Source organism: Polypterus senegalus, chromosome 3 (genome assembly GCF_016835505.1).
Source record: "Polypterus senegalus isolate Bchr_013 chromosome 3, ASM1683550v1, whole genome shotgun sequence".
In the NCBI taxonomy this organism is placed as follows: domain Eukaryota; kingdom Metazoa; phylum Chordata; class Cladistia; order Polypteriformes; family Polypteridae; genus Polypterus; species Polypterus senegalus.
The window spans coordinates 172,538,833-172,566,352 of record NC_053156.1 but is presented as its reverse complement, the minus strand read 5'-3'; the positions used below and the strand labels follow the sequence as shown (position 1 = coordinate 172,566,352).

At 41.2% G+C, this 27,520-nt stretch overlaps 1 protein-coding gene across 4 annotated transcripts in view; it reads right to left on the bottom strand.

Moving 5' to 3' along the window:
- Nucleotides 1-23,880: 23,880 nt before the first annotated feature.
- LOC120525687 (kelch-like protein 29) overlaps nt 23,881-27,520 on the bottom strand; it is an 810,846-nt gene continuing 807,206 nt past the window's right edge. For all 4 annotated transcript variants that reach the window (XM_039748201.1, XM_039748199.1, XM_039748200.1 and 1 more), the window contains one exon: nt 23,881-26,098. In XM_039748201.1, the coding sequence (XP_039604135.1) occupies nt 25,915-26,098 (184 nt within the window). In that variant the 3' untranslated portion in view covers nt 23,881-25,914. The remainder of the gene's footprint in view (nt 26,099-27,520) is intronic.

Below are 27,520 nucleotides of genomic sequence, written 5' to 3'. Positions count from 1 at the left end.
TTTAATGTACACATTGATGTGGAAACTGACACTTTTAGCAAATGTTTTACTTATTTGTTAAATTCAGTAGGATTTTGTCAGATTGTCAAATGTCCAACTCCTAATCATAACCACACATTAGATTTAGTTATTTCCGATCACTACTTAATTACATTTGATTTAGTCCTGCCCATGCCAACACACTCACAGATTAAAACAAAGACATCTAGATTGTAATTCTGCTTCAAAATTTATAGATACCTTGAGTAAGTTGAGTGTAATTGTGGAAAACCATTTAGATCAGTTAATATCACATTATAATGTGACCTTGAGAGATGCTCTGGACACAGTGGCTCCCCTAAAAACAAAAGTGATCAAAGCACATAGAAACTCTCCCTGGTTTAATGAAAATACTCGAGCTCTTAAATTAGAGTGTCGAAAACTGGAGCGCCGATGGAGAACAACAAAGCTACATGTCTTTCAAATTGCATGGACAGAGAGTGTAAATAAATATAAAAAAAGCCCTATTTAAAGCTCGCTCAGAATACTATTCTACATTAATAGATAGCAATAATAAAAATCCTAGGGTACTTTTTAGAACAGTGGCTAAATTAACAAATGGGAATTCAGATCAACAGTGCAAAATACCAACAGATATTAGCAGTACAGACTTTATGAACTTCTTCAATGAGAAAATTAAAAATATAAGATCCCAGATCTCAGCATCACAGTACAAACCAAATACTAGCTTAGCAGACCCTGTCGCACATTGCATTCAGCACTTTAATTATTTTTATCCTGTATCTGAGCAGGAAGTCTTTAATTTCTAAAATGAAGCCCACTACTTGTTCCCTAGATCCAGTGCCAACAAAACTAGTAAAAAGTGCAATGGATGTTCTTGCAGCCTATTCTAACCATTATCAATAGTTCATTACTGCATGGCACGTACCTGATGCACTAAAAGTGTCAGTCATTAAACCTTTACTTAAAAAGTCAGACCTAGACCCACACATACTAAATAACTATAGGCCTATTTCAAATTTACCATTTCTCTCTAAAATACTAGAGAAAGTAGTCGCCAGTCAGCTTCAGTCACACCTTACGCATTACAATTTATTTGAGAAATTCCAGTCTGGCTTTCGCACTGGTCATAGTACAGAAACGACACTAACACGGGTTGTAAATGACATTCTGATATCCTCTGATGAAGGAAATTCCACTGTAATTATGTTGTTGGACTTAAGTGCAGCATTTGACACCATTGACCATTCTATTTTACTGCACAGGCTAGAAAACGATGTTGGGCTTACAGGCCCCGTGCTCGCTTGGTTCAGTTCTTATTTATCAAATCGATTCCAGTATGTACAGAAATGTGCAGACAGTACTCCATCATTATACACAGAAGTTCAATATGGTGTCCCAGGGCTCAGTACTGGGACCTTTACTGTTTTCACTTTACATGCTTCCACTGGGATCTCTCATTAGGAAACATAATGTTAATTTTCACTCGTATGCAGATGACACCCAGTTATACCTTTCATTTAAATCAAATGAAGTTTCTCCGATGTTGTCTTTAATTAGTTGTGTTAGTGAATTAAAGGAATGGATGAATGAGAACTACTTGTCTTTAAATACAGATAAAACAGAGATGTTAATTGTTGGAGGGAATGACGCTGATCACAGCAATATTTTGTCGTCATTTAACTCAGTTGGAATCCCAATTAATTTTACTGAATCTAGGAGTTATCTTTGACTCTAGCATGTCATTTAAAGCACATATTACAAAGTCGTCCAAAACATGTTTTTCCATCTTAAAAATGTTAGGAAATTAAGGCGCTTTCTAAATAAACAGGATTGTGAGAAATTAATTCATGCATTTATCTCTAGTAGGATTGACTACTGCAATGCGGTGTTCACTGGCTGTTCAAACTGTTCTCTATACAGCCTCCAGTTAATCCAAAATGCGCTGCAAGAATTATTACAAGAACAAGAAAATATGAACACATAACTCCAGTTCTTAAATCTTTACACTGGCTCCCAGTTAAGTTTAGGGCAGATTTCAAAATCCTCCTTTTAACATATAAAGCATTAAATGGCTTACTTGTCTGAACTTATCATGACTTACAAACCTGAGCACACATTAAGATCTCAAGATGCCGGTCTGCTTAGGATTCCAAGGATTAATAAAATAACAGTGGGAGGTCGAGCTTTTAGTTACAGGGCCCCTAAACTGTGGAATGGTCTTCCTGCTTCCATAAGAGATGCCCCTTCAGTCTCAGCCTTTAAATCCCGGCTGAAGACTCACTACTTCAGTTTAGCATATCCTGACTAGAGCTGCTGATTAACTGTACATACTGCATCTCTGTTGTTAGTCATTAGCACTAAAACATAAGTAACATGATAATTATATTTGAATACTAACCCTCACCTATTCTGTTTCTTTTCTCGGTACCCAAATGTGGCATTGGTGCCACGCCCACCTGCCAAGTTGTTTGCCTGCCTATGGTAAAGTCATCCCTGATGGAGGATCACAGGAATCATGGGAAAGAGTGGTCCTTTCATCGGAGCAACGTTTCAGCCGTGGCATGGCCAAATGGGGAGGCAGCTAGATGGATGAGGTCTCCAGGACTCTAAAAATATCCAAACCTAATTATGTCATATCATCTACTGTTAAACCGTGCTTCTAAAATTTTTATTTTTATTCTGTATTGAGGATTTGTTCTGTTCTGTGTATTGTATTGACACCCACTGCACACCCAACCTACCTGGAAAGGGGTCTCTCTTTGAACTGCCTTTCCTGAGGTTTCTTCCATTTTTCCCTGCAAGGGCTTTTTTGGGAGTTTTTCCTTGTCTTCTCAGAGAGTCAAGGCTGGGGGGCTGTCAAAAGGCAGGGCCTGTTAAAGCCCATTGTGGCACTTCCTGTGTGATTTTGGCCTATACAAAAAGAAATTGTATGTACAGTAATTGTGTTTTATGGACTGGTCACCAATCAGTACTTTTGTTTGTGTTTTTCCCCAAACCCATTTGAACTTTGTGGTGGTACAGCATCACTGCCCCCAGAGCCCCCACATCCCCGCCTCCCCCAAAAAAGTCTTCAGTATGCTTGAGGCAGCTGAGATGCTGGGAAGATGAAGAGAAAGAGCAACAAGACTGTCCTGTTAAGGGTGTCACATTAATGCAGTGTAGAATGCCAGGGAGATCTGGGTGGTCTTTTGGCCTTGTAACTCTACAGGCGTATTTTTGCCATCATCCTGCCAACCTGAACCTGTCCATCCAGTTCTTAAGCTGGGCATTCGGACTCTCTCCTGTTATAATTAAGTGTTCTTTAGTTTTTACTTTCTTTTGTAATTCTGTTCAGCCATTATTAGTGCGCTCTGAGCTTCATTCATGTAGCCATTATATAAACAAATGTTATTGCTGAGCCTCATGACGGGTAGCGGGACATGTTGTTGCACTAATGGTGTACTGCTGGAGACTCGCCTCAGTTTGCAGATTTGTACTGTGGGAGCAGACAGAGGCCAGCCAAACTCCAGTGACATCTGGATTACAACAGCCCTCCGAAGCCGCTTCTCCGCAACATGTCGCTAAAAGAGAACCCCGGGCCTGTATGGCTTCTGAACAGTGCAAGGCCATTGCCAGCCCTGGCTATAAAGTCTGCTTGTTTTGACTCCAGAAACAAATCTGAGTTGGAAACATCGCTCAGCAGATCCACATGGACTTGCATTAATAGACGAAACTCTCTTCGTAGCCTGCAGCCACATTTCATGGTGCAATTTAAAAATGTCTCCTGAACAAGGCAGCAGCTTGGATGAGTAAAGACTGAAAGGCTCTTTAACATTAGTGGTGGATGGAAACCATTTTACAGAGAAAGGAGCTTCAGCACACACAACCACCTCAAGTCGGGGAAATCGAATGACCTGGAAAGCATGAAGCAGAAGACCGATATAAGAAAAGGAAACGTGAAAAGAAAAGGAGGGAGAGGCATTTATCACAAAAGCTGAATTACCTTCCAGAGGTAAATGCATTTTCTATATCTTTTTTTATTTACATCAACATATGTAAAATGTCGAGTTATGCCAGTCAGCTTAATGTAAAATGTGACGTGTATTCATGTGCATGTCTGAAAATAAGACAGAGGATTAAATTAATGTTTATGAAAACATAAAATAAAATAATATAAAGTGCTCTACCAGAAATGATCAGGCATTACTGTTGTGTGTTTGCTGCCAGCATTGTGTTCATTGCCTTCCATTATTTGTTCAACCATTGAGATCTCGAAAAATGAATTATGCTAAAATTTGCTTAAATTTATGGAAAATCCAGCTGAGTACAGAAAGTAAAACACTGTTGGTTTGTGCAGTAAAGTGGACGATCTGTAGAGAGGCAGTGACACGGGTCAACACTCGGAGCTGGTAAGTGTGGGCACAGAGAGACACCGTGGACCCCAGGATGCAGTGGCACAATTGAGGACTAAATCTGAAGTGGCCAACAGAGCAGGAAGGACACGTCCAATTCCTGATTCTGTTCAGAGCTGAAGAAGAGAAGGTTTTTTTTTCAGTTTTTGCCACAATAATAGCTTGTGTACTGCAGCTGCATGCATTATTAAAACGGAAATAATAAACACCTAAGGATTACTGATTTCCACACTAGATTACACCTTGCAGTTAAGAATTTAATAAGTAATAAGGACGGAAATTAATTTACACATAAATATCAATAGATGATTTCAGTGCTATATAGAATTTCCTGTAAAACTTTTTAGAAAAGCAGTGTTGTGATTGAAAACGCAGAGCCAGGAGATACCAGCACCTTACCATTTATGAAAGTCACATACAGTTAGGTCCATAAATATGTGGACAGAGACAACTTTTTTCTAATTTTGGTTCTGTACATTATCATAATGAATTTTAAATGAAACAACTCGGATGCAGTTGAAGTGCAGACCTTCAGCTTTAATTCAGTAGGTTGAACAAAAAGATTGCATAAAAATGTGAGGCCACTAAAGCATTTTTTTAACACGATGTCTTTATTTCAGGGGCTTAAAAGTAATTGGACAAATTAAATAACTGGAAATAAAATGTTCATTTCTAATACTTGGTTGAAAACCCTTTGCTGGCAATGATAGCCTCAAGTCTTGAACTAATGGACATCACCAGATGCTGGGTTTCCTCCTTTTTAATGCTCTGCCAGGCCTTTACTGCAGCGGCTTTCAGTTGCTGTTTGTTTGTGGGCCTTTCTGTTCGAAGTTTAGTCTTCAATAAGTGAAATGCCTGTTTAATTGGGTTAAGATCAGGTGACTGACTTGGCCATTCAAGAATTTTCCACTTCTTTGCTTTAATAAACTCCTGGGTTGCTTTGGCTGTATGTTTTGGGTCATTGTCCATCTGTATCATGAAACACCGCCTAATCAATTTCACTGCATTTAGCTGGATTTGAGCAGACAGTATGTCTCTGAACACCTCAGAATTCATTCGGCTGCTTCTGTCCTATGTCAAATCATCAATAAACACTAGTGTCCCAGTGCCATTGGCAGCCATGCACGCCCAGGCCATCACACTGCCTCCACCGTGTTTTACAGATGATGTGGTATGCTTTGGATAATGAGCTGCTCCACGCCTTCTCCATACTTTTTTCTTGCCATCATTCTGGTAGAGGTTGATCTTGGTTTTATCTGTCCAAAGAATGTTTTTCCAGAACTGTGCTGGCTTTTTTAGATGTTCTTTAGCAAAGTCCAATCTAGCCTTTCTATTCTTGAGGCTTATGAGTGGCCTGCACCCTGCAGTGACCCTCTGTATTTACTTTCATGCAGTCTTCTCTTTATGGTAGACTTGGATATCGATACGCCTACCTCCTGCAGAGTGTTGTTCACTTGGTTGGCTGTTGTGAAGGGGTTTCTCTTCACCATGGAAATGATTCTGCGATCATCCACTGCTGTTGTCTTCCGTGGACGTCCAGGGGCCTCATGTATAACGCTGTGCGTAGAACTCGCACTATAACATGGCGTAAGCACAAAAGCCGAAATGTGTTTACGCACAGAAAAATCCAGATGCAGGAATCTGTGCGTACTCCAACTTCCACGTTCTTCCGCTACATAAATCCCGATCAGCGTGAAAAGTAACGCTCGTGCACGCGCTTTATGTAACGCCCCAACTCCTCCCAGAATTACGCCTCTTTGAATATGCAAATCAATATTAATCGCCCTTAAGCTTAGCCTTCTGTGAAAAGACAATGGGAAAAGCACGGGGAAAATATAAGAATTTCAGCGAATACCAAGTGGAGGCAAATGAAAAACATACTATTTGTTCAAATAAACCGTGGTATAATCAACAAAAGGAAGTTGATCGAGTGACATAGCGTGTTGGAGAAACTTGAAAGCTCACGTTCACAAAGTCGCACAGTGCTGGAAATAAAAAAGAAGTCACATATCAAAGTCGCCGTGAAAAGGCGAGTTGTAGCCCACTGTCTGAGTGTCATATGAAAGCTTATTAGGGTACAGAGAAAAAAAGGCACACAGTGGAGAAAAAGCACGAAATGTCAACTTCAATCTCGACATTTCCACTTTAATCACGTAGTTTATTTTGTCATTAAAGTAAAACATCATAAACTTCATCTTAAAATCGTTTAATTAACCAGTTTCTCAAAATTACATCGTAATTAAAGTAGCGCGTTAAATGCTTTGTTTTGTATTTGATCTTCTATGTGCCCGGTGTGTGTGAATCACTACTTGCTTCTTAAACCGGCTCTCTTCCTCCAACTGGACACAGAGTCCATTACATTCGTGATATTACAGCTCTCTGAATAACTAAAATACTGAGATGAATACGTGATATCATTTTCATGATGATGATAGTTAAAGCACGTTATTAAACATGGGTTTCACTTCAATGAAATAATTTATTGCAGCAGTACTCGGGGGGCGGCTCTAGGCTTGTGGTGGTACTGGGCAGAGGAAGAATCGGTGGCTCCTTCGCCCGCCCATCAGTAAGGTAGCTAATGCATGATGGATGGCCACGTCCATTGCAGACACTGCATAGACCCCTCGTGCTCATGACACAAGCATTTAACTTTTGCCGACATTTGTCGCTGCATTTTTAGCTGTGTTGTTATTTTCTCGTTCTGTTTTATATCTATACTAATAAAAGACAAAGCCCTCACTGACTCACTCACTCACTCACTGACTCATCACTAATTCTCCAACTTCCCGTGTAGGTAGAAGGCTGAAATTTGGCAGGCTCATTCCTTACAGCTTACTTACAAAAGTTCGGCAGGTTTCATTTCGAAATTCTACGCCTAATGGTCATAACTGGAAGGTATTTTCTCCATTAACTGTAATGGAGTTGAGCTGGAATGACGTGGGGGGGCGGAGTTGTGTGACATCATCACGCCTCCCACGTAATCACGTGAACTGACTGTCAACGCAGTACGTAGAAAACCAGGAAGACCTCCAAAAAGCGCTGAAGAAAACATGCATTATATAATTGAGAAGGCAGCGAAACAATAAGAAGCGAGCGAGTGACATATACTACCATATTCATGAGTGCTGCTACCTCGGAAAGAAAGCAAGGTGTAAACCTAAACTTTAAATTAAGTTCATAGACAGGCTACCGCTGGCGTTTCACATGCCCACAGGTAATGCGGGATACAAGTTTAATGAGAGGACGAGGATATAAACGAGAGTTTTGATCACTTTGTAACTAAGTTAAAATTGTAGGTGAAGGGGTGTGCTTATGCAAATTCCGAGAGACTGTGTTTGTGGGGGATTGACAGTTAAGGCGGGTGGGGGAGTCACGTCATCATCTCCCCTCCCACCTCATTTCACTCTGAGCTGAGCTCCGCAGCTAACGCCGTCATCCGAAGCAACTTCGTCACACTGCCACCAAATACTCACAGAAAAATCCACAAGTTAATACACACGCGGTCTCTAGAGTTTCAACACACTGAATCCTCCAGGCACTACTTACAAAAGGTCACATTGACAATCGTGTTACGTTATTTTTAAAATCTTTCCTTTTCTTAGCACAAGCACAGCTGAGAAGCTTCGATGCATGTGCTCCATAACGCGTTAAAAATAATGCATTTAATCACACTTTGCATTACAAGCAAAGGGAGCTTTGTCAATGCATGATTTCCTGGTACACCGATTACATTGTTCAGCGCATCCTGATTCATTTTACCCTCGCACCACCTTAGTTTGAGAAGAAGTATGAAAAAATATGAGGTTAACACAGAAAAACATCACCAATTCAAGCTTTATGAATAATCGATCCGCCATCAATAATTGTTTTGGTAAAGCCATCCTCCTTCCATTTAATAATTTTTCCGTCACTAGCCATGATTAAATGAACGGTAAAAAAGTAAGAGCAAAGCGAGGGTGACTTATTTAGGCAGGCATATATATGACAGCAACACTCATGACAATGTCAATCATGTTACGTTATTATTAAAATGTTTCCTTTTCTTTTTCATTACTTCTTTAACACACTACTTCTCCGCAAGTAGGCGCTGGTAGGGTCTCCTGCCCAGCAAAAGTCGAGCAGCCAGACTTTTGATATCATGCATAGCTGTGCTGGCCTTTGAGACGCTGACTGCGCTTCTGCCTTAAGTCAAAGTGAGCACTTTTAATTTTTTCATCCGCCCCCTGAGCTATAGCCCAGACAAGTGCAAACACGGACCCCTTTTCTACACCACGGCAAAATAATATTAAGGTGATTCACACTTTCTTTTGCACGTATACGATTATGAGGTCCTCACCTCGGATTATGAAGACACGCACACGAGTGGAGGACTGACAGTGCCATCACAGCCGATTAATGGCGGGACGCCTCACCAGTCTACACAAGACCCACCGCGACTGTCCCCAAAAGCCGATCATAACGCCAGCGAACACCTCTCTCTATACTATATAAAAGAAAAAGGCAACTTTCCTTTCTTTACACCTTTTTTCCTTTTATCCCAAACCAAAGCCTTTCTCTCTTAACACTGCAGAGGACACAAAAATAATTTTCTTTAAATGCCGGTAAGGCACATTACCAGAGGCACAAATTTGAACGTTCACATAGAAAATGTAATTTCAATGTACCTGTACTTCTTAAACGTTAATGTTTTACTGTTTAATAACTTATAGACTATAATTTATTATTTTTCCCTTGCACTCAGTGACCAAAGCTATACACATACATACATACACATATATATATAATTTGTGTGTGTGTGTGTGTATGTATGTATATATATGTGTGTATGTATGTATATATGTGTGTGTGTGTGTGTGTATATGTAAATATCTATTCTCCGCTGCGAAGCGCGGGTATTCTGCTAGTTCAATATATATTGGCGTAGCCGTCACTGCAGTCCTTGCTTTTCTTTTCCCAAGTAACCGATCGCCACACAATCAGCTCTGTAATAGACGTTAAGCCATCTGTAAGCTTAGCGCCGATTCTTCAAAACGTTTAATGAACATTGAAATATCTTCGTAGTACATGTTTAATTATTCTATCCTTAACGACACTCCCAGTGAAGAATATAGATTATTTAAATGAAGTTAAAGTTTTATCTGTATAATATAACAAACATATTTTGCTGCATTTCACCTTAAAAATGATATCGTCATCATATGTAAATACGCGCTTTATAAAGTGGCTCAGGTTGTGCGATTGATTGATTGAGTGCATTTACAGTTCTTGGGTAGAAACTGTTCCTGACCCTGGAGGTGCATATCCGAATGGACTTTAGTCACGTCCCCGATGGGTGGAGGGTAAAAAGTGACAGTGCAGGGTGGCTAGGGTCCCGTCTGATGCGGTTCACTTTCCTGAGACAGCGTGTAGTGTGGATGTCATGGATTGCAGGGAGCTGTGTGCCCGTGATCTGTTGTGCTGTATTCACCACACGCTGCAGTCTCTGCTCTGCAGTCCTGAACTGAGCAGTTGCTGTACCAGGATGGATTCCATAGTACACCTGTAGAATCTGCACAGGGTTGTGGGGGACATTCGGGCCTTACTCAGTCTACTGAGGAAGTAGAGGCATTGTTGGGCTTTCTTGACTACTGCCCTAGTGTGACTTGACTATTTAAGGTCATCAGTGAGGGTCACTCATAGGAACCTAAAGCTGCTGATCTGCTCCACAGCCTCACCTCCGATATACTGTAGATGGGGCTGTGCTCTGTTGCATGTTTGCGGAAATGAAAAATCATCTCCTTAGTTTTGCTAACATTGAGGGTGAGGTTGTTGTCCTGACACCATTCTGCCAGGAGTCTGACCTCCTCCCGGTAGGCCGTCTCATCGTCCTCGCTGATCACACCTATTACAGTGGTATCACCAGCAAACTTGAGGATGGTGTAGAGCTGTACTTAGCTACGCAGTCTTGGGTGTAGAGAGAGTAAAGCAGGGGGTTCAGCACGCTGCCCTACACTGCCTGCCAGTGTTGATGGTGATGATAGAGGAGGTTTTTCCACCAATATGCACATGCTGAGGTCTGCTGGTGAGGAAGTCCAGTACCCAGTTGCACAGTGAAGAGCTAAGCTCCAGATCCAGGAGTATAGCGATGAGCTGAGATGGAATAAGGGTGTTAAATGTAGAGCTGTAGTCCACAAACAGCAGCCTGGCATAACAGATGAGACAGGGTGGTGTGAAGTGTTATGGAGATGGCATCCTCAGTGGACCTGTTGCAACGGTAGGCAAACTGGAGGGGGGCCAGACTGTCAGGGATGATGTCCTTTATGTGTTCTAGCAAAAGCCTCACAAAGCACTTCATGGCTATGGGAGTAAGTGCTACTGTGCAGTAATCATTAGGGCCGTCTATTTTTTTTTTTGGGTCAGGGATGATGGCTATGTGCTTGAAGCAGGTGGGGACAGATGAAACTCTCAGAGATGTGTTAAAAATATCCGTAAAGACAGCAGCTAGCTGGTCGCAATGTTTTTAAAACGGGACCTGAGACTCTGTCTGGGCCGGGTGCTTTGCGGATGCTGAGATGGTAAGATTCCTCACATCATCCTCGGCGAGCCTCAGGCTGGAGTCTTGCGGTGCTGCCGGGGTTGCATAGGCCTGTCCGTGTTAGCAAGCTTGAAGCGAGCGAAAAACACACTCAACTCATCCGGGAGTGGAGCGACGGTAGCTGTGGCCACATGTGTCCGGAGTTTGTAGTCCATGATCAGCTGAATACCCTGCCACATCCAACGAGCATCTGCTGTGCTGTTAAACTGAGAGTCCGGTTTGTGGGCTTACTGGTGCTTTGCGTATTTAATGCCTTTTTGGAGATTACACCTGCTCTTATTGTATGCCTGTGTATCTCCAGAGTGAAACACACTGCTGCGCTCATGGATCCGCCGGCGTACTTCAGCACACATCCAGGGCTTCTGGTTGGGAAATACGCATCCAGACTTTGTTGGTATGCAGTCATTCACACATTTCCCGATGAAGCCTGTGACAAGTGTGGCATACTCATCCTGATTCTCAGAGGACTCTGAAAACATCCCAATCCACAGATTCAAAGCAGTCCCTAAGTTTCTCCTCTGCTTCTGGGGTCCAACAGTGCACCTCTCACATGACCGGCTCTGCGCACTTCAACTGCTGCTTGTAAATATGGAGGAGCAGCACAGAGCGGTGGTCTGACTGCCTGAGGTTCGACCGCAAGAGCAATTGATGCACGTTTTGTGTGCAGTGTAGCAGTGGTCCAACTTATTAGCACCCCTGGTGGGACAGGAGATGTGTTGGTAGTATTTGGGGTAAACAGACCTGAAGCTTGCTTTGTTGAAGTCCCCGGTGATAATAACCAGACCTTCAGGGTGTGTGTTTTCACAGTCCGTAATGAGGCTATGCACTTCATTAAGTGCGGTGCTGGTGTTTGCATGCAGGGGGGTGTAAAGAGCCGCCATGTGTACAGCTGTAAACTCCCTAGGCAGGTAAAGCGACCAGCACTTGATGATCAGACACTCCAGGGGCCTCATGTATAAACGGTCCGTATGCACAGAAATGTTGCGTAAGAACTTTTCCACGTTCAAATCGTGATGTATAAAAACTACACTTGGCGTAAAGCCACGCACTTTTCCACGGTACCTCATGCCTTGTCGTACGCAAGTTCTCCGCTCGGTTTTGCAGACTGGTGGCACCCAGCGTCAAAGCAGTGCTACTGTTCTTGTGTGATTACTCCTTATTTTCATGACGCGGCTTTATAAATACACTGAAACTAACCGCATATTGTTTATTAGTGTAATGCATCTGATTCTAATTAACTTGTAACAATATAATGGTAGAGGGAACAGCCATAGTATTCCAAATACCATAACTGCTTTAACGTTGTTACTCTCACTTCTTCTTCTTCTTCTTCTTCTTTCAGCTCCTCCCGTTAGGAGTTGCCACAGTGGATCATCTTTTTCCATATTACTCTCACTGCACCACTCGGAGTATTTATATCACTGTATCTTAGTGTGAATCACAGCAGCAGCTGATCAGAAAGAGAATTATCGGTATACAGCTTCAAGGACACGCTGTTTCAGTCACTGCAAAATATTTTAAAGTCTTTCCTGTACGGACCTCGCGGTTCAGAAACAGTTTAATCCCAAGAATTTTAAATGCACTCAATCAATTGCACCTTGTAGAACGGTTAGGACTTATAAGTACAATCACCCCACTGTAAACTTGCACTACAGTTATAATATCGCACAACCTGGGCCACTTTATAAAGCGCGTATTTACATATGATGACGATATCATTTTTAAGGTGAAATGCAGCAAAATATGTTTGTTAAATTATACACATAAAACTTTAACTTCATTTAAATAATCTATATTCTTCACTGGGAGTGTCATGAAGGATAGAATAATTAAACATGTACTACGAAGATATTTCAATGTTCTTTAAACATTTTGAAGAATCGGCGCTAAGCTTACAGATGGCTTAACTTCTATTAAATCAATAAATAATTTCATCAAAGGTCGCACACAATCACTGCGCCGTGAAACCCATGTTTAATAACATGCTTTAGCTCCTATCATCATGAAAATGACATCCCGTATACATCTCAGTATTTTAGTTATTCAGAGAACTGTAATATCACAAATGTAATGGACTCTGTGTCCAGTCGGAGGAAGAGAGCCGGTTTAAGAAGCAAGTAGTGATTCACACACAGAGCACATACGAGTAGAAAATCAAATACAAAACAAAGCATTTAACGTGCTACTTTAATTACGATGTGATTTGAGAAACTGGTTAATTAATTTTTAATTAATTAATTTTAAGATGAAGTTTATGATGTTCTACTTTAATGACAAAATAAACTACGTGATTAAAGTGGAAATGTCGAGATTGAAGTTGACATTTCGTGCTTTTACCCTACTGTGTGCCTTTTTTTCTCTGTACCCTAATAAGCTTTCATATAACACTCAGACAGTGGGCTACAACTCGGCTTTTCACGGCGACTTTGATATGTGACTTCTTTTTATTTCCGCACTGTGCGATTTTGTGAATGTGAGCTTTCAAGTTTCTCCAACACGCTATGTCACTCGATCAACTTCCTTTTGTTGATTATACCACGGTTTATTTGAACAAATAGTATGTTTTTCTTTTGCCTCCACTTGGTATTCGCTGAAGTTCTTATATTTCCCCCCATGCTTTTCTCATTGTCTTTTCACAGAAGGCTGAGCTTAAGGGCGATTTATATTGATTTGCAGGTTAGGCGTAATTCTGGGATGAGTTGGGGCGTTACATAATGCGCGTGCACGAGCGTTAGTTTTCACACTGATTGGGATTTATGTAGCGGAAGAACGTGGAAGTTGGAGTACGCACAGATTCCTGCATCTGGATTTTTCTGTGCGTAAGCACATTTCGGCTTTTGTGCTTATGCCATGTTATAGTGCGAGTTCTACGCACGGCGTTGTACATGAGGCCCCTGGGGGTGCCATTGTGGACAGAGCACTACCTCCCCAAAACACTAGTTGGCAGCCCCATCGGGTGGCAGCCATGCCTCGAACTCCCGCAGGGCTTCATGGGAAATGGAGTCCGATACAGCACTGTTGGGATCCAGGGGCACTCTCAGGGGACGCTGCTGCTGTTTTTGAGCCCATGTAGGCGGTTGTTCCACCACACCTGGAAGTGCTGCCAGAAGTGGGGCAACGAGCACATTAAGTTTTTCTAGGGCCAGTGGACAGTACTGGAAGAGCCAGAGTTGGGTATGAGGTGGATAAAGCTTGCCATGGAGGAGTAAAGAGAGGGAAGAAATGTTAGTATTGTGTGCTTTTGTGCCTGTGGGAAACGGGTAAGATGTTTCCAACATGGTGAGGAAAAAAAATAACATCTTTGTTTTTATTAGTGTGCCTCTAGCATCTGTCTGTGTCGAGTTGGGTGGCTGGGATGCCCCGTAGAGCTATATATATATATCTATACTAATAAAAGGCAAAGCCCTCACTCACTCACTCACTCACTCACTCACTGACTGACTCACTGACTCACTCATCACTAATTCTCCAACTTCCCGTGTAGGTAGATGGCTGAAATTTGGCAGGCTCATTCCTTACAGCTTACTTACAAAAGTTGGGCAGGTTTCATTTCAAAATTCTATGCGTAATGGTCATAACTGGAACCTATTTTTCTACATATACTGTAATGGACGTTAGCTCGATGGCCGCGGTGGGCGGAGCTGCGTGTGACATCATCACGCCTCCCACATAATCACGTGAACTGACTGTGACCGCAGTACATAAAAAAGAAGGAAGAGCTCCCAAAGAGCGCTGAAGAAAAATGCTGAATACTTTATTCGCGAGATACAAGTTTAATGAGAAGACACGAGGTATAAACGAGACTTTGGATCACTTTGTAACAGAGTTAAAATTGCTGTAGCAAGAAACTTTTAAGTGCTGGGTCTTAGCTAACATTAAATAAAGCCGTGGACATCACAACATCACACAAGAGAGCAGCTCACGTGAACTGACTGAACGCAGTACGAGTGATCACTTCCATGCATCAAACCTGTTCAAAAAACGCATTACACAATTGACAAGGTGATGGCTTTATATGTCGTTTCGTTTATAAAACAGCGGAGAAGCTGTGTAAAGGCTGTTTCACAAAAAACCAGCGGAGCGTCTTATATGAGCAGGCAGTCAGCTAAAGAAGGGAATCAATAAATATCTATAATCGTAATAAATGAACAAAAAATAACATACAAACCACGGATTAAATAAAGGAAATGGGTACCTGAACAGTAAAGTAAGTCTCGAATAGCTACACAATAACTTTAAGAATCGTAATAAACGAACAATAAAACAGTACAGAACAGCGAAGCAAGGAGAAATGATGGTCTTATATGGCGTTTGTTTATAAAGCAGCGGAGAAGCTGTGTAAAGGCAGCTACACAAAAAAACTGCCACACTCTGAATGTATTCCTGGCATCACTGTTATACCCTCTGATCTCCCATTTCAATTGAAATGCCTCAAATTTCCAGTAAGGCTCTGCTTCGCAATGACAATAAGTCTCAGGGACACACCCTACAAAAGGTTGCCATTGATTTGAGGCAACATTGCTTTCCTCCTGGACAAAACTATACGTTGCATTCTCAAAAGTAATCTCAGTACACAGCTTGGTCATATTACAACCGGACTGCTGAACTGACAACATGGTATACAAAGAGATCCTTAACAGATAGTTATTGGTATATTTTCTCTCAGTTTAAAAAGGTTTTCTTTTCTTCTTAATAAAAATTTAAAAGCAGTTCTTTCGTCAAGGCTAGGATTTTGCTATATACAGTATATATATATGTAGATATATATGTATGTATGTATGTATGTTTATATATATATATGTAGATATGTATATATATGTGTGTATATATATATGTGTGTATATATATATGTATGTATGTATGTATGTATGTATGTATAGATATGACAGCAACACTCATCACTCACAACAGTGACAAAACAATTCCATTGACAATCAGGTTACGTTATTTTCAAAATGTTTCCTTTTCTTTTTCATTACTTCTTCAACACACTACTTCTCCGCTGTGAAGCGCGGGTATTTTGCTAGTACTGTATGTATATATATATATATATATATATATATATATATATATATATATATATATAAACTGCTCAAAAATGAAAGGAACACTTTGAAAACACATCAGATCTCAATGGGAAAAAGAAATCCTCCTGGATATCTATACTGATATAGACTGGGTAATGTGTTAGGAACGAAAGGATGCCACATCGTTTGATGGAAATGAAAATGATCAACCTACAGAGCCCTGAATTCAAAGACGCCCCAAAAATCAGAGTGAAAAATTATGTGGCAGGCTAGTCCATTTTGCCAAAATTTAATTGCAGCAACTCAAAATTGTACGCAGCACTTTGTATGGCCCCTGTGTTCTTGTATACATGCCTGACAACATCGGTGCATGCTTCTAATGAGATGACAGATGGTGTTGTGGGGGATCTCCTCCCAGATCTGGACCAGGGCATCACTGAGCTCCTGGACAGTCTGAGGTGCAACCTGGTGGCATAGAATGGACCAAAACATAATGTCCCAGAGGTGTTCTATTGGATTTAGGTCAGGAAAGTGTGGTGGCCAGTCAATGGTATCAATTCCTTCATCCTCCAGGAACTGCCTGCATACTCTCACCACATGAGGCCAGGAATTGTTGTGCACCAGGAGCCACTGTACCAGCATAGGGTCTGACAATGGGTCCAAGGATTTCATCCTGATACCTAATGGCAACCAAGATGCCTTTGTCAAGCCTGTAGCGGTCTGTGTGACCCTCCATGGATATGCCTCCCCAGACAATCATTATCCCACCACCAAACTGCTAATGCTGAATGATGTTACAGGCAGCATAATGTTCTCCATGGCTTCTCCAGACCCTTTCACTTCTGTCACGTGCTCAGGGTGAACCTGCTCTCATCTGTAAAAAGCACAGGGCACCAGTGGTGCATCTGCCAATTCTGATATTCTATGGCATATGGAATGCCAATCGAGCTGCATGCTGCTGGGCAGTGAGCTCAGGGCCCATTAGAGGACATGGGGCCCTTGGGTCACCCTCATGAAGTCTTTCTGGTTGTTTGGTCAGAGACATTCACACCAGTGGCCTGCTGGAGGTCATTTTGTAGGGCTCTGGCAGTGCCCATCCTGTTCCTCCTTGCCCAAAGGAGCAGATACTGGTCCTGCTGATGGGTTATGGACCTTCTATGGCCCTCTCCAGCTCTCCTAGAGTAACTGCTTGTCTCCTAGAATCTCCTCCATGCCCTTGAGACTGTGCAGGGAGACACGGCAAACCTTCTGGCAATGACACGTATTGATGTGCCATCCTGGAGAAGTTGGACTACCTGTGCAACCTCTGTAGGGTCCAGGTATCGCCTCATGCTACCAGTAGTGACACTGACTGTAGCCAAATGCAAAACTAGTTAAGAAACAGTCAGAAAAGATGAGGAGGGAAAAATGTCAGTGGCCTCCACATGTTAAACCATTCCTGTTTTGGGGGTCATCTCATTGTTGCCCCTCTAGTGCATCTGTTGTTAATTTCATTACCACCACAGCAGCTGAAACTGATTAACAACCCCCTCTGCTACTTAACTGACCAGATTAATATCCCATAAGTTTCATTGACTTTATGCTATACTCTGATTAAAAAGTGTTCCTTTAATTCTTTTGAGCAGTGTGTATATTTTTAATCTTTCCTGCCCTGGCATTTTTACATTGGAGTTAACAGGGCATTGGTATAACTGGAAAACAGAAGCCATAAAAACTTACCAATTATGCCCATTTTTGTCAAGTTAGGGTGGATGTCAAATATTGATTTGCACTTTATAAAATAGCTTTTGCATGTCATTTGTGAAGTCATGTAAAAGTTTCCACTTGTACTTAATAATAGATTTCTAATCGTATGTGAATGGATATTTAGAATATGGTGTACAAGAGAGGAATTTCAGGGCTCTGGTGGTTTTATAGTATAATAATTCAGAATTAAAAGAAAGCACACAGCTCTCTTCACAGAAGCCTTTGGGTTCTCATAAACCGCATAAGAAAGTAAAGAAAAGCCAGGAGGAGGCCTGGGGATCCACCCCGTATACTTGGGTTGAGTAAGCAAATGCAAATGGCAGAACAAGTAGTCTTTTTGAGGCCGAGTCCATTTGAATACAAAGAAATGGCGCTTTTATAAAGAGGGTAGGCTGGAAGAGGGTCTGATTTGTGTCCAATCAACTGAATTTACCACAGGTGGACTCCAATTAAGCTGCAGAAACATCTCAAGGATGATCAGGGCAAACACGATGCACCTGAGCTCAATTTTGAGCTTCATGGCAAAGGCTGTGAATACTTATGTACATGTGATTTCTCAATTTTTTTATTTTATAATAAATTTGCAAAAACCTCAAGTAAACTTTTTTCATGTTGTCATTATGGGGTGTTGTGTGTAGAATTCTGAGGAAAAAAATGAATTTAATCCATTTTGGAATAAGGCTGTAACATAACAAAATGTGGAAAAAGTGATGCGCTGTGAATACTTTCCGGATGCACTGTATATTGGAATGTTTTGAAATAATAAAGAAGTTTAGAAAGAATATTCATCTTAACAGTGTTAATTCTTCCAGCTAGTGTGAGATGAAGGGTTGACCATCTATGCAAGTCTTGTTTAATTTTTTCCATGCAGATGGCAACATTTTGTTGATATAGAACTTTATGTTTACTTGTGATGTTTACCCCTAGGTATTTAAACTGTTCTGCAATAATAAAAGGTAGGGTGTCTAATCTAATATTATATGATTGAGAATTCACTGGAAAGAGTACACTTTTATTCAGATAAATTCTGAGACCAGAGATATTTTGAAATTCTGTTACTGCTGTTAAGACTGAAGGCACAGTATTTTGTGGGTCTGATATATACAGTACCAAGTCATCTGCATATATAGAGAAATTTTCTGTTCCAGTCCTCCTCCGATAATCCCCTTTATCTGATCAGCATTTTGACAGTGAATTGCCAGTGGTTCAATGGCGATTGCAAAAAGTAGTGATAACGGGGGAATCCTTGTCTGGTACCACGTTCTAGTTTAAAGTAGTCTGAACAAATGTTGTTAATACAAACTGAAGCTTCTGGATTGGTATACAGTAGTTTGATCCATGTACAAATGTTTAGGCCAAACCCAAATTTCTCTAATGTAGTGAAAAGGTAGTTCCATTCAATCATGTCAAATGCTTTTTCTGCATTCAACGATAATATCATCTCCGGGGTGTTTGACTTTGCTGGTGAATATATTACATTAAACAGGCGTCGAAGATTAGAATATAAGTGTCGGCCTTTAGTAAATCCAGTTTGATCTTGTGATATTACCGAAGGCAGCACTTTCTCCATCCTTCTAGCTATGGTTTTTGAGAGTATCTTAACATCATTATTTAGAAGTGAAACTGGTCTGTATGATGCACATTGTAATAAGTCCTTATTTTGTTTAGAAAAGCCGGTGATTAATGCTTGGCGAAAAGTTTGAGGTAGAATTTGATTGTCTCTAGCTTCTGTAACTGTAGTAATAATAATAAAAGGGGAGCTAACTTAATTGATTTTTTTCTTATAAAATTATACAGGGTAGCCATCAGGGCCAGCTGCTTTCCCACTCTGAAGTGACTTTATAGCATCTAGTAATTCTGATAGCATCAAAGGTTTATCCAATTCGTCTGCACTATGAGTATCTATTTGTGGTATCTGTGATGCATCCAGAAATACATAAAATTGTGTGTTGTCTTCTTTAAACTCAGTAGAATATAAGGACTTATAGTAGTCTTTAAATGTGTGCATTGTATTTCAGTAGTCAATGATTTTATTTCCCTCTGTGTTGGTGATTATTGGCATTGCATTACAAACTTCTTGCTTGTGGATTTGTTGAGCTAAGAGCTTATTAGCCTTCTCTCTGTGTTCATAGTAATGATGTCTTGATTTATAAATGAGTTGTTCAGTTTCTTTGGTTGTTAAGAGGTTGCAGAGCCAGTCTTTTCCTATGAAGAGCCTCACTTGGACACCTGGCATGTTCTTGATCTATTCTAGTAATTTCACTGATTAGCTCTGAGGCCTTCTTGGTTTCTGATTTATTTTTGTGGGAGAGAAATGAGGTGATCTGTCCTCTTAAGAAGGCCTTCAGGGTTTTTCAGAGTGTTCCTGCAGAGACCTATTTGTCTGTTAAAAAAACAAAACAATTTGCTTGGATAGTTGTCATCTGCTAATAAAAGTGGGTTAAGACACCAGCTGCGAGATGAGTATGTGGGGCACAGTGATTTTAACTCCATGATCAAAGGGGCGTGGTCAGAGATAACAATAGCATAGTACTTACATGATTTAATTGTGGGCAGAAAATTGTTATCTATAAGGAAATAATTCTTGAGTAGCAATGATGTACTGTTGGGAAGAAGGAATATACTCTTGAATTTGGATTTAGAAATTTCCAGGGGTCTGATAAGTTGTTCTCAGCTACAAACTGTGTAATTGTTTTTGCAGTGTTAAATGTCATCACTCCTGTGGCTGAAGATCTATCCAGGTCTGGATTTAAAGCACAGTTACATTTTCCGGCCATTGTAATTTTATGAGTGTTCACATTAGGAATGGATACAAATACATTTTGGATGAAGTCTCTGTCATCCATATTGGGCGCATAGATATTTATCAAAACCACTTTACAGTTTAATACATTACCCATCACATATCACCATTCAGGATCAGATACTACATCTGATGCTATAGATGAAATTGTTCTATGTATTAAGATTCCCACACCTCTAGTTTTCTTTGTAAAGCTGAAGTGGAATATTTGGCCAGTTCAGTCTCTTTGCAATTAAAACTGATCCTTGCTGAATAAGTGGGTCTCCTGTAAAAATACTATCTTGGCATTTAGACCTGTTAGGCGAGAGAATACTTTCTTTCTCTTTAATTCGTGATTAAGATCTTTGATGTTCCAGCTCACAAAGTTCACTGTTTGGTCATAGAGGCATTGCTTCTGAACTTTTGTTGACATTTTGTGGTCTTAAATTAAGGTAGTACATTATTACATATGATAGCTTTGACCTTAGTAACTCCTGGCAAAACTGGAAGCTATCATGAAGCCTGTTGTTGTGTTGGCACTTAACAATTGTGGGGGTAAAAAGGATAAATTTAGAAATAGCTTGCTCTGTCCCTGCTGCATTTTATTCATTTCTTAACATTTTGTTTCACTTGATAGTGACAGTGCACTAAAAGACATGTACAACTAAAGATTAAAAGTGTTAAAAAAGAAAAAAGTGAGGGAATATGCCTTAGACCTGCGTGTTTCTGAGATGCTTCAACAAGCAGAAAGGTCAGCTCACTCGTGCGGTTTCACAGCCTGCTGCTAAATAATCCTGAGCTTCCCCAACTGTGAATATAAATACAAATTGCAATGATGAGAAGCAGGTCTTCCGTTCAAAAGTTATCTGATGCTTTAGTTTACAATTTACAAGAGTATTTTAGTAACCGATGTATGTAATTTGGGAAGTTGTGAGCATACGACCGAATGACTTCACTTGTGGATTATGTGACATGAGTAACGTCAGATAGTTTTTTTTAAAGAATGTTTTTGTGTTGTTTGCTGTTTGCAGTTGGTGACGTACATTTTGCAGTAATTACGGTGCCTTCACTTTCCACAGTTTATTATGTTGTAGATTTAATTTCAAATGGATATGTTTGCAACTTTTGCCCAATGGGCTATACTCAATAACCCATGATGACAAGATGAAAACGTATTTTTCAAAAGATTTGCAGATTTCTTAAATCAAAAACCAGTATCTCTGATTCATGGAAGTATTCAGACCCTTTGCTGTGGAGTTGGTCAGCTGACCACAAACAGGTGAACCCTGTTTCCTTGAGACGTGTTTAGAACCGGATTGGAGTCCACCTATTAAATTGACTGGACTTTGTTTAGAAAGGCACATCACTGTGGATAGGAGGTCCCACAACTCACACTGTAGGTCATGGCAAAAAAACAAAGACATGAAGTCCAAGGAACGCTGTAGCCCTCTGCATCACACTGGAGTGAGGCACAGGGCAGGCCAATGGGGTAAAACCAGTTCTACGGCTTTGGATAATGCCAGACTCATAATGCCCTCAATAATTGTAGAATGGAAGATGTTTGGAACCACCTGGGCTTATCTGAGAATTGGCCTCCTGGCCACATTGAGTTACTGGACAAGAAGGGCCTTGGGCAGGGAGATGACAAAGAACCTACCAGTCATTCCAACAGTGCTTCCGAAGTCCTCTGCTGTGCTACGCCAATCTGCTGGAAGGACAACCATCTCAGCAGCACTGTTATCAGTCAGACATTTATGGTAGATGGACAAGATGGAAGCCACTCTGAAGTACACGGCATATGACAAGGAATCTGCGAACATGACAAAAAGTGATTGTGCGGCCTGGTAAGACAAAAGTTGAACTCTCTGAGCAGAACTCCAAGCCCTATGTCTGATGAAGCACAGTGGTGGCAGCATCATGCTGTGGGTGTGCATCTCAGCAGCAGGGAGCGGGTGGCTGGACAAAATTGAGGGAAGGATGGATACAGCCTGATAGAGAGGCCCTTGATGAAAACCTACTCCAGAGTGAATGTGTGGTTCACCTTTTAGCATGACAATGTCCTGAAACAGACAGCCAGGACAACGCTGGAGTAACTATGGGAAAGCCCACCACTTAGACCCAATAGAAGGTTTGAATACATATATGAAGGAGAGATTTCCATTTTTTTTTTTTTTTTTATGTTTAATACATTTTGACAATCTTTCTGATAACATTTTTTTTCACTTTGTCATCATGGGTGTAGAATGGTAAATGTATCCACTGGAAATTAAATTTGCCACACCGTAATGTGTGCAGGGTGCCAGTGACCCAGGCTGCCTGCTCATGAGCTCTGTCTGTGCTGTGCTTGATTTTTCTTTTATTGTTATATGGAGTTATTTTTTATTTATTTTTGGTTCTACCAGTGACCTTGGAAACAACAACCTACAAATGCAACACCCTACTGAGCACTGGACTTCATAGAAAAGACACTTTTTAACTCACCTCCCTTTGCCTTGTGCCTGAGGTCCTCGAAGATGACAATGGGGACTGCAGAATGTGACACAGAAAGCAAGGCAAACATTGAAATCTCAGCCTGACCTTCCACCTTTCCCGAGCGTCTTCCTCACCAATGTACAGATAACTAGCTGGACGCATCTCATTTCACTGGCGCCCACGGGACTGTAATGTCCTGCGTCTGACCGAGACCTGCCACATGACACAGACCCCTGAGCAGAGATCATTTCTGTGGCCACCAAGGAGATGGAAACAAGGAATCCAGCAAACTGAGAAGTGGGGCTGTGCGCCTTTTCAGACTCAACAGGTTGTGCAATCCTGGGAATAAAAAGAGTCTCCCATTTCATGAACAGAGAGACTGAAAAGGAGCTTCACTGCCCTGGCGCTACAAAGAACTACTGGTCATCGGGTCGGGCGTTCCTTAAAGTTGAAAAATTAGTCATCTGTATTTTGATTTTTTTAGCCATTGTTATTTAAGAATCATACCTCTGTTCCTTTAACTTTTTATTAGAATGTAGTTTATGTTATTGCACAGTCCACGTAGGCAGACATGTCAGTATAAAACGGAGCTTTTATTTACATCGCTCACAATGGCATTTGTTAGTTTGGTTTCATTTTCCCCCTCTGTTTTTAAACTGTGTGTGTTGTTTTTCTTGCAGATCATTGTGTGGGGATAAACCAAACCACGCTGCTACTCGATCACTGAAACTTAAGGGTTTGCCTTTGTGGCTCTACTTGCGACCGAGAAAGGTGAGCTCAGAGATCATTTCGGCTCTTGCTACTTGGTGACGAGACACGGGCCAGAATTGTAAGGCTTTATTTAGCAGAAAGCAAAAAAGACAAAAGTTCAAGGACAAAAGGGTGTTGTTTCTAAAATGACTGTACCAAATATTTATTTTGATTATCAAAGTTGGTATATATCTGACAGCCATATTTAATCATCTAGTTACACAATATGACAAGGCGCTTTGCCTGAAATCGCACTGAGAGGGTCGCCACTTCTTTCTTTGCAAGTCCCATTTTCAAAACAGCCCGCCCGCCCCACTGCTCCACTAACCGATTACAAAATAGACCACAAGTCTGATCATTTCACCTCCTTGGGGGTTTTACGTCACACTCTGTAAAAACAGTTATTGCTGAAAATACTGTTCCTTGTATTTTTTATTGATACATACACAGTGCCACTTCTGTATTCGAGACTGGACTGAAAGCTGCCCCTGAACCCATTCCAGCTCTTCAGTTAGCCGTAGGTTGGTGGTAGTGGTGGTGATGGCTGTAGCTGTAGCTGCCCCATACATACGCCACAGCATCGGCTCAGTCGCTGTACATGTGCGTCACTTCTGGCTCCAGCTCAGCGTGTGTTTGTGTGTGCAGTGAGATGGGTGAACACACCAACTGGAGGAAGTGATATGGCTTTAAAAAAAAAACAAATGAGTACAAAGTGAGGGTCCTAACACAACTCCAGAGTTGTGAGAGGATGAAAAATAAGTTAAACTGTGTAGTAATTTAATTCTGGGAATCCATTGGTAAAGGTTGTGCAGAACAGTTACTGATTGTGTACATTATTAAGAAAGGGGAAAAAGATGAAACACACACACACAAAGTGTATAAAGAAAACCAAGAAAAGCCTTCCAGGTCAAATGACTGCTGTATGAGAGGGAGGGCAGTGGGTTGTACACCATCAGTAAAACTGGCACAGCATGGCAGCCTCCACTCCGTGCCCCAAAGATGGCCAAAGGAGGGAAAGCTTCTCACAGCGTGGGTACGGTCCAGAGACTCTCCTCTCGTAAAACCTCGAGCTATTGCCTTTAAGTAAACCCTGTTATTACATGTCTGCCTTTTATTACTATTTATCATTTTGGTACCGGACTGTTGGAAAGTGAAGACTTTGTTTATCACAACCTAGTTTGTTTGTTTGTTTTTTCTAAAAAACATTTATAGATCATCAAATGCAATTTCTTAAAATAAACATTTTCTTCATTTTCATGAATTCCACTCCTATTGATTACAGTATGGTACTCCTGGTGTTTTTTCCTTCTTAGTTTCATCCTCGAAAAAAGAAAAATAGATATATTTATATAGGTAACCAAAAAATAAAGTTCTTTTCTAGTATTTTTTTTCTTCATTTTGTGCTCTGGATACAGCAGGAAGTGGCCGCTTGGATTCCTTTCTTTAGTGCATTTCCAGTCCCCATCTCACACATTGGATTTAAAAACGACGAGTACTCTACTGCGGTCAGCACAATCCCCAGCCTCTGGAAGAACCCTCCTCCTCCTCCTCCTCCTCCTCCTCCTCCTCCTCCTGTCCCTTCCATGGCCATCCTCGTAGCTTGTCAGTTACAGCATCGGTTAAAGGAAGCGCTTGAAAGAGGCACCCTGGAAATGCACCAGCAGCTCTAATGAAACGTCACCAGGGCCAAACAGAAAGCAAACACTTGGCTTAAATCTCCCTCTTGATGTTTAGACCTTTTGTTTCGATCTTCTTCGCATGAGTACAGTATTCCTGCTGTTGTGAAACACATTGGAACAATGTGTTCAAATTCAAATAAATAAAAGCTTATTTGACTTGTCTGAAAAGATGAAAGGTTCTCTTGCCCGCACCATGAATTAGAATCTGTTTCAAAGGAAACCAGCAGGCCTGTCCCATTGGAGTCAAGCTACCAGCCTAGCATTAGCAAAACGTGCCACTCCGCCATTTAGTGGCACGGCTGACGGTCCAATAAGTTATGCTATGTTACACGGGTGAGTGTCGTCACCCCACCTCACCTCACCTCACCAGCTGGTGAAGATCCGCTTCTACATTCCATGTAGACAAGAATTCAGAGACAAAATGTTCAGTTGGGGTTTTTACAGGAGCGATCCTAAGGCAGGCCATCGTAATGTGGGGGGGCCCCTGCTGTCAACCGCTCTGAATGTATTTTTTAATCACTACGCAGCCATGTCGGAATACAGGACACGGCATGCTTTGTAGCAGCGTCCAGACGTTTGTGCAGGGGTCGAAGGTCTCCATATTGCCCAAAGCTGGTCCTTCACTGCTGACGATTCCTCCTGTAGCGTAGATCTTGCCATCCAGGACAGCCGCACTAAAAGACAAACGAGAAATACATCGAGTCAGTTCAGAGAGACTTCCCCATTTGACATATCATGGAACAGGAAAGACCGATAGAAGCCAGCTTTAATTACTCTAAAGGTCTCCATGACTTATTTGCATTATTGCTCAACATTTCTGGCACATGAAAGGCTTAAGCAGAACTTCCATAACCTTAACTACACAAGCCTGACATGATGAAAGGTTCAAAGTGTGCTTATAAAGTGAAAACAGATTAAAAATGTGTAATGGGCCATGTCAAGACTGGCACCCCCTATTGGGACAGACGCCATTGTCCACTGTGCTATCTTGTGTTAGGAGGATGGACCCTGAAACTAAAACTACACATGCTAGTTTGCCATTCTTTGTGCTTTTCCTCTTACTCCTCTGGTTTGCACAATTTGGATTAACAACAACAGAAACCGATATCGGACTTAAAGAGGGTCTCGTCGTCTGTCCCAAAATCATATATCTTGTTCCAGCAGACTCCACGTCTCTAATAAGACTTGAAGCATGACTTGCTATAGAATCAGATACAGCAGACTAAGCCAGTGCACTTGTGGCGGTGACAGACATTTTAACAGAACTGGCTGCTGGAAGAAGAAGAAAAAGAAAATACACAGCCATGGGATTGCTGGTGGAAGGAGTATCTGCTTCAGTGGTCTCAGGGCCGCAGTGGCTGCAGGTTTTCATTCTCACCCTTTTTCTAATTACTGTACTGTTTTTGCTACTATTTAACTTCTTTTGAATTCATTTTAATGGACTTGGTTTGTTTTAAGATGTCTTCCTCTGAATTGCTTCATTTCTTTCCTTAAATGGCACCCAAACAGAAATGAAATGTGAAGTGAGGGAGCCAACAGAAGACCAACTAAGTCAGGGCCTCGAACTCCACACAATTTCACTCCAACCGGCTGCTTAATGAGGTGCCAATTCTTGTCACTAATTAAACCTGTTCTTTAATTTTGTGGCTTTGTTGCTGCTCTCATTGTGCATTAGCAGACATTTTCAAAATTGTTGATTTTCTCTTTCTAAGAGCACTGCTAAAATATTTTGGGGACCTGAGCAGATGGACCTTCATCTTTCTTTATTTTCAGATGTTGTACTTTGGACACCATGTTATATCTCCTTATTGTTTGGCAGCTAAAACAAGTCACTCATTAAGAAAAGGGTTAGCATGAAAACCTGCTGTCATGGTAGTCCTCCAGGACTGATCTATTTCTACGTCACCAAACGTAAGCTGCTTGCCCTTCCTCAAGCAGTCCGTGACGTCTTCATACTGTGTGCTCACAAGAAAGAAGTTTTTCTTTTGACAAACTTGAAACATTTGGGGTACACAGTGTCTGCCTCATCGTGCCCGCTATATGCTGAAATAAAACGAATATGAAGGTATGCTTGTTTTATATTAAATAGCAAAAGT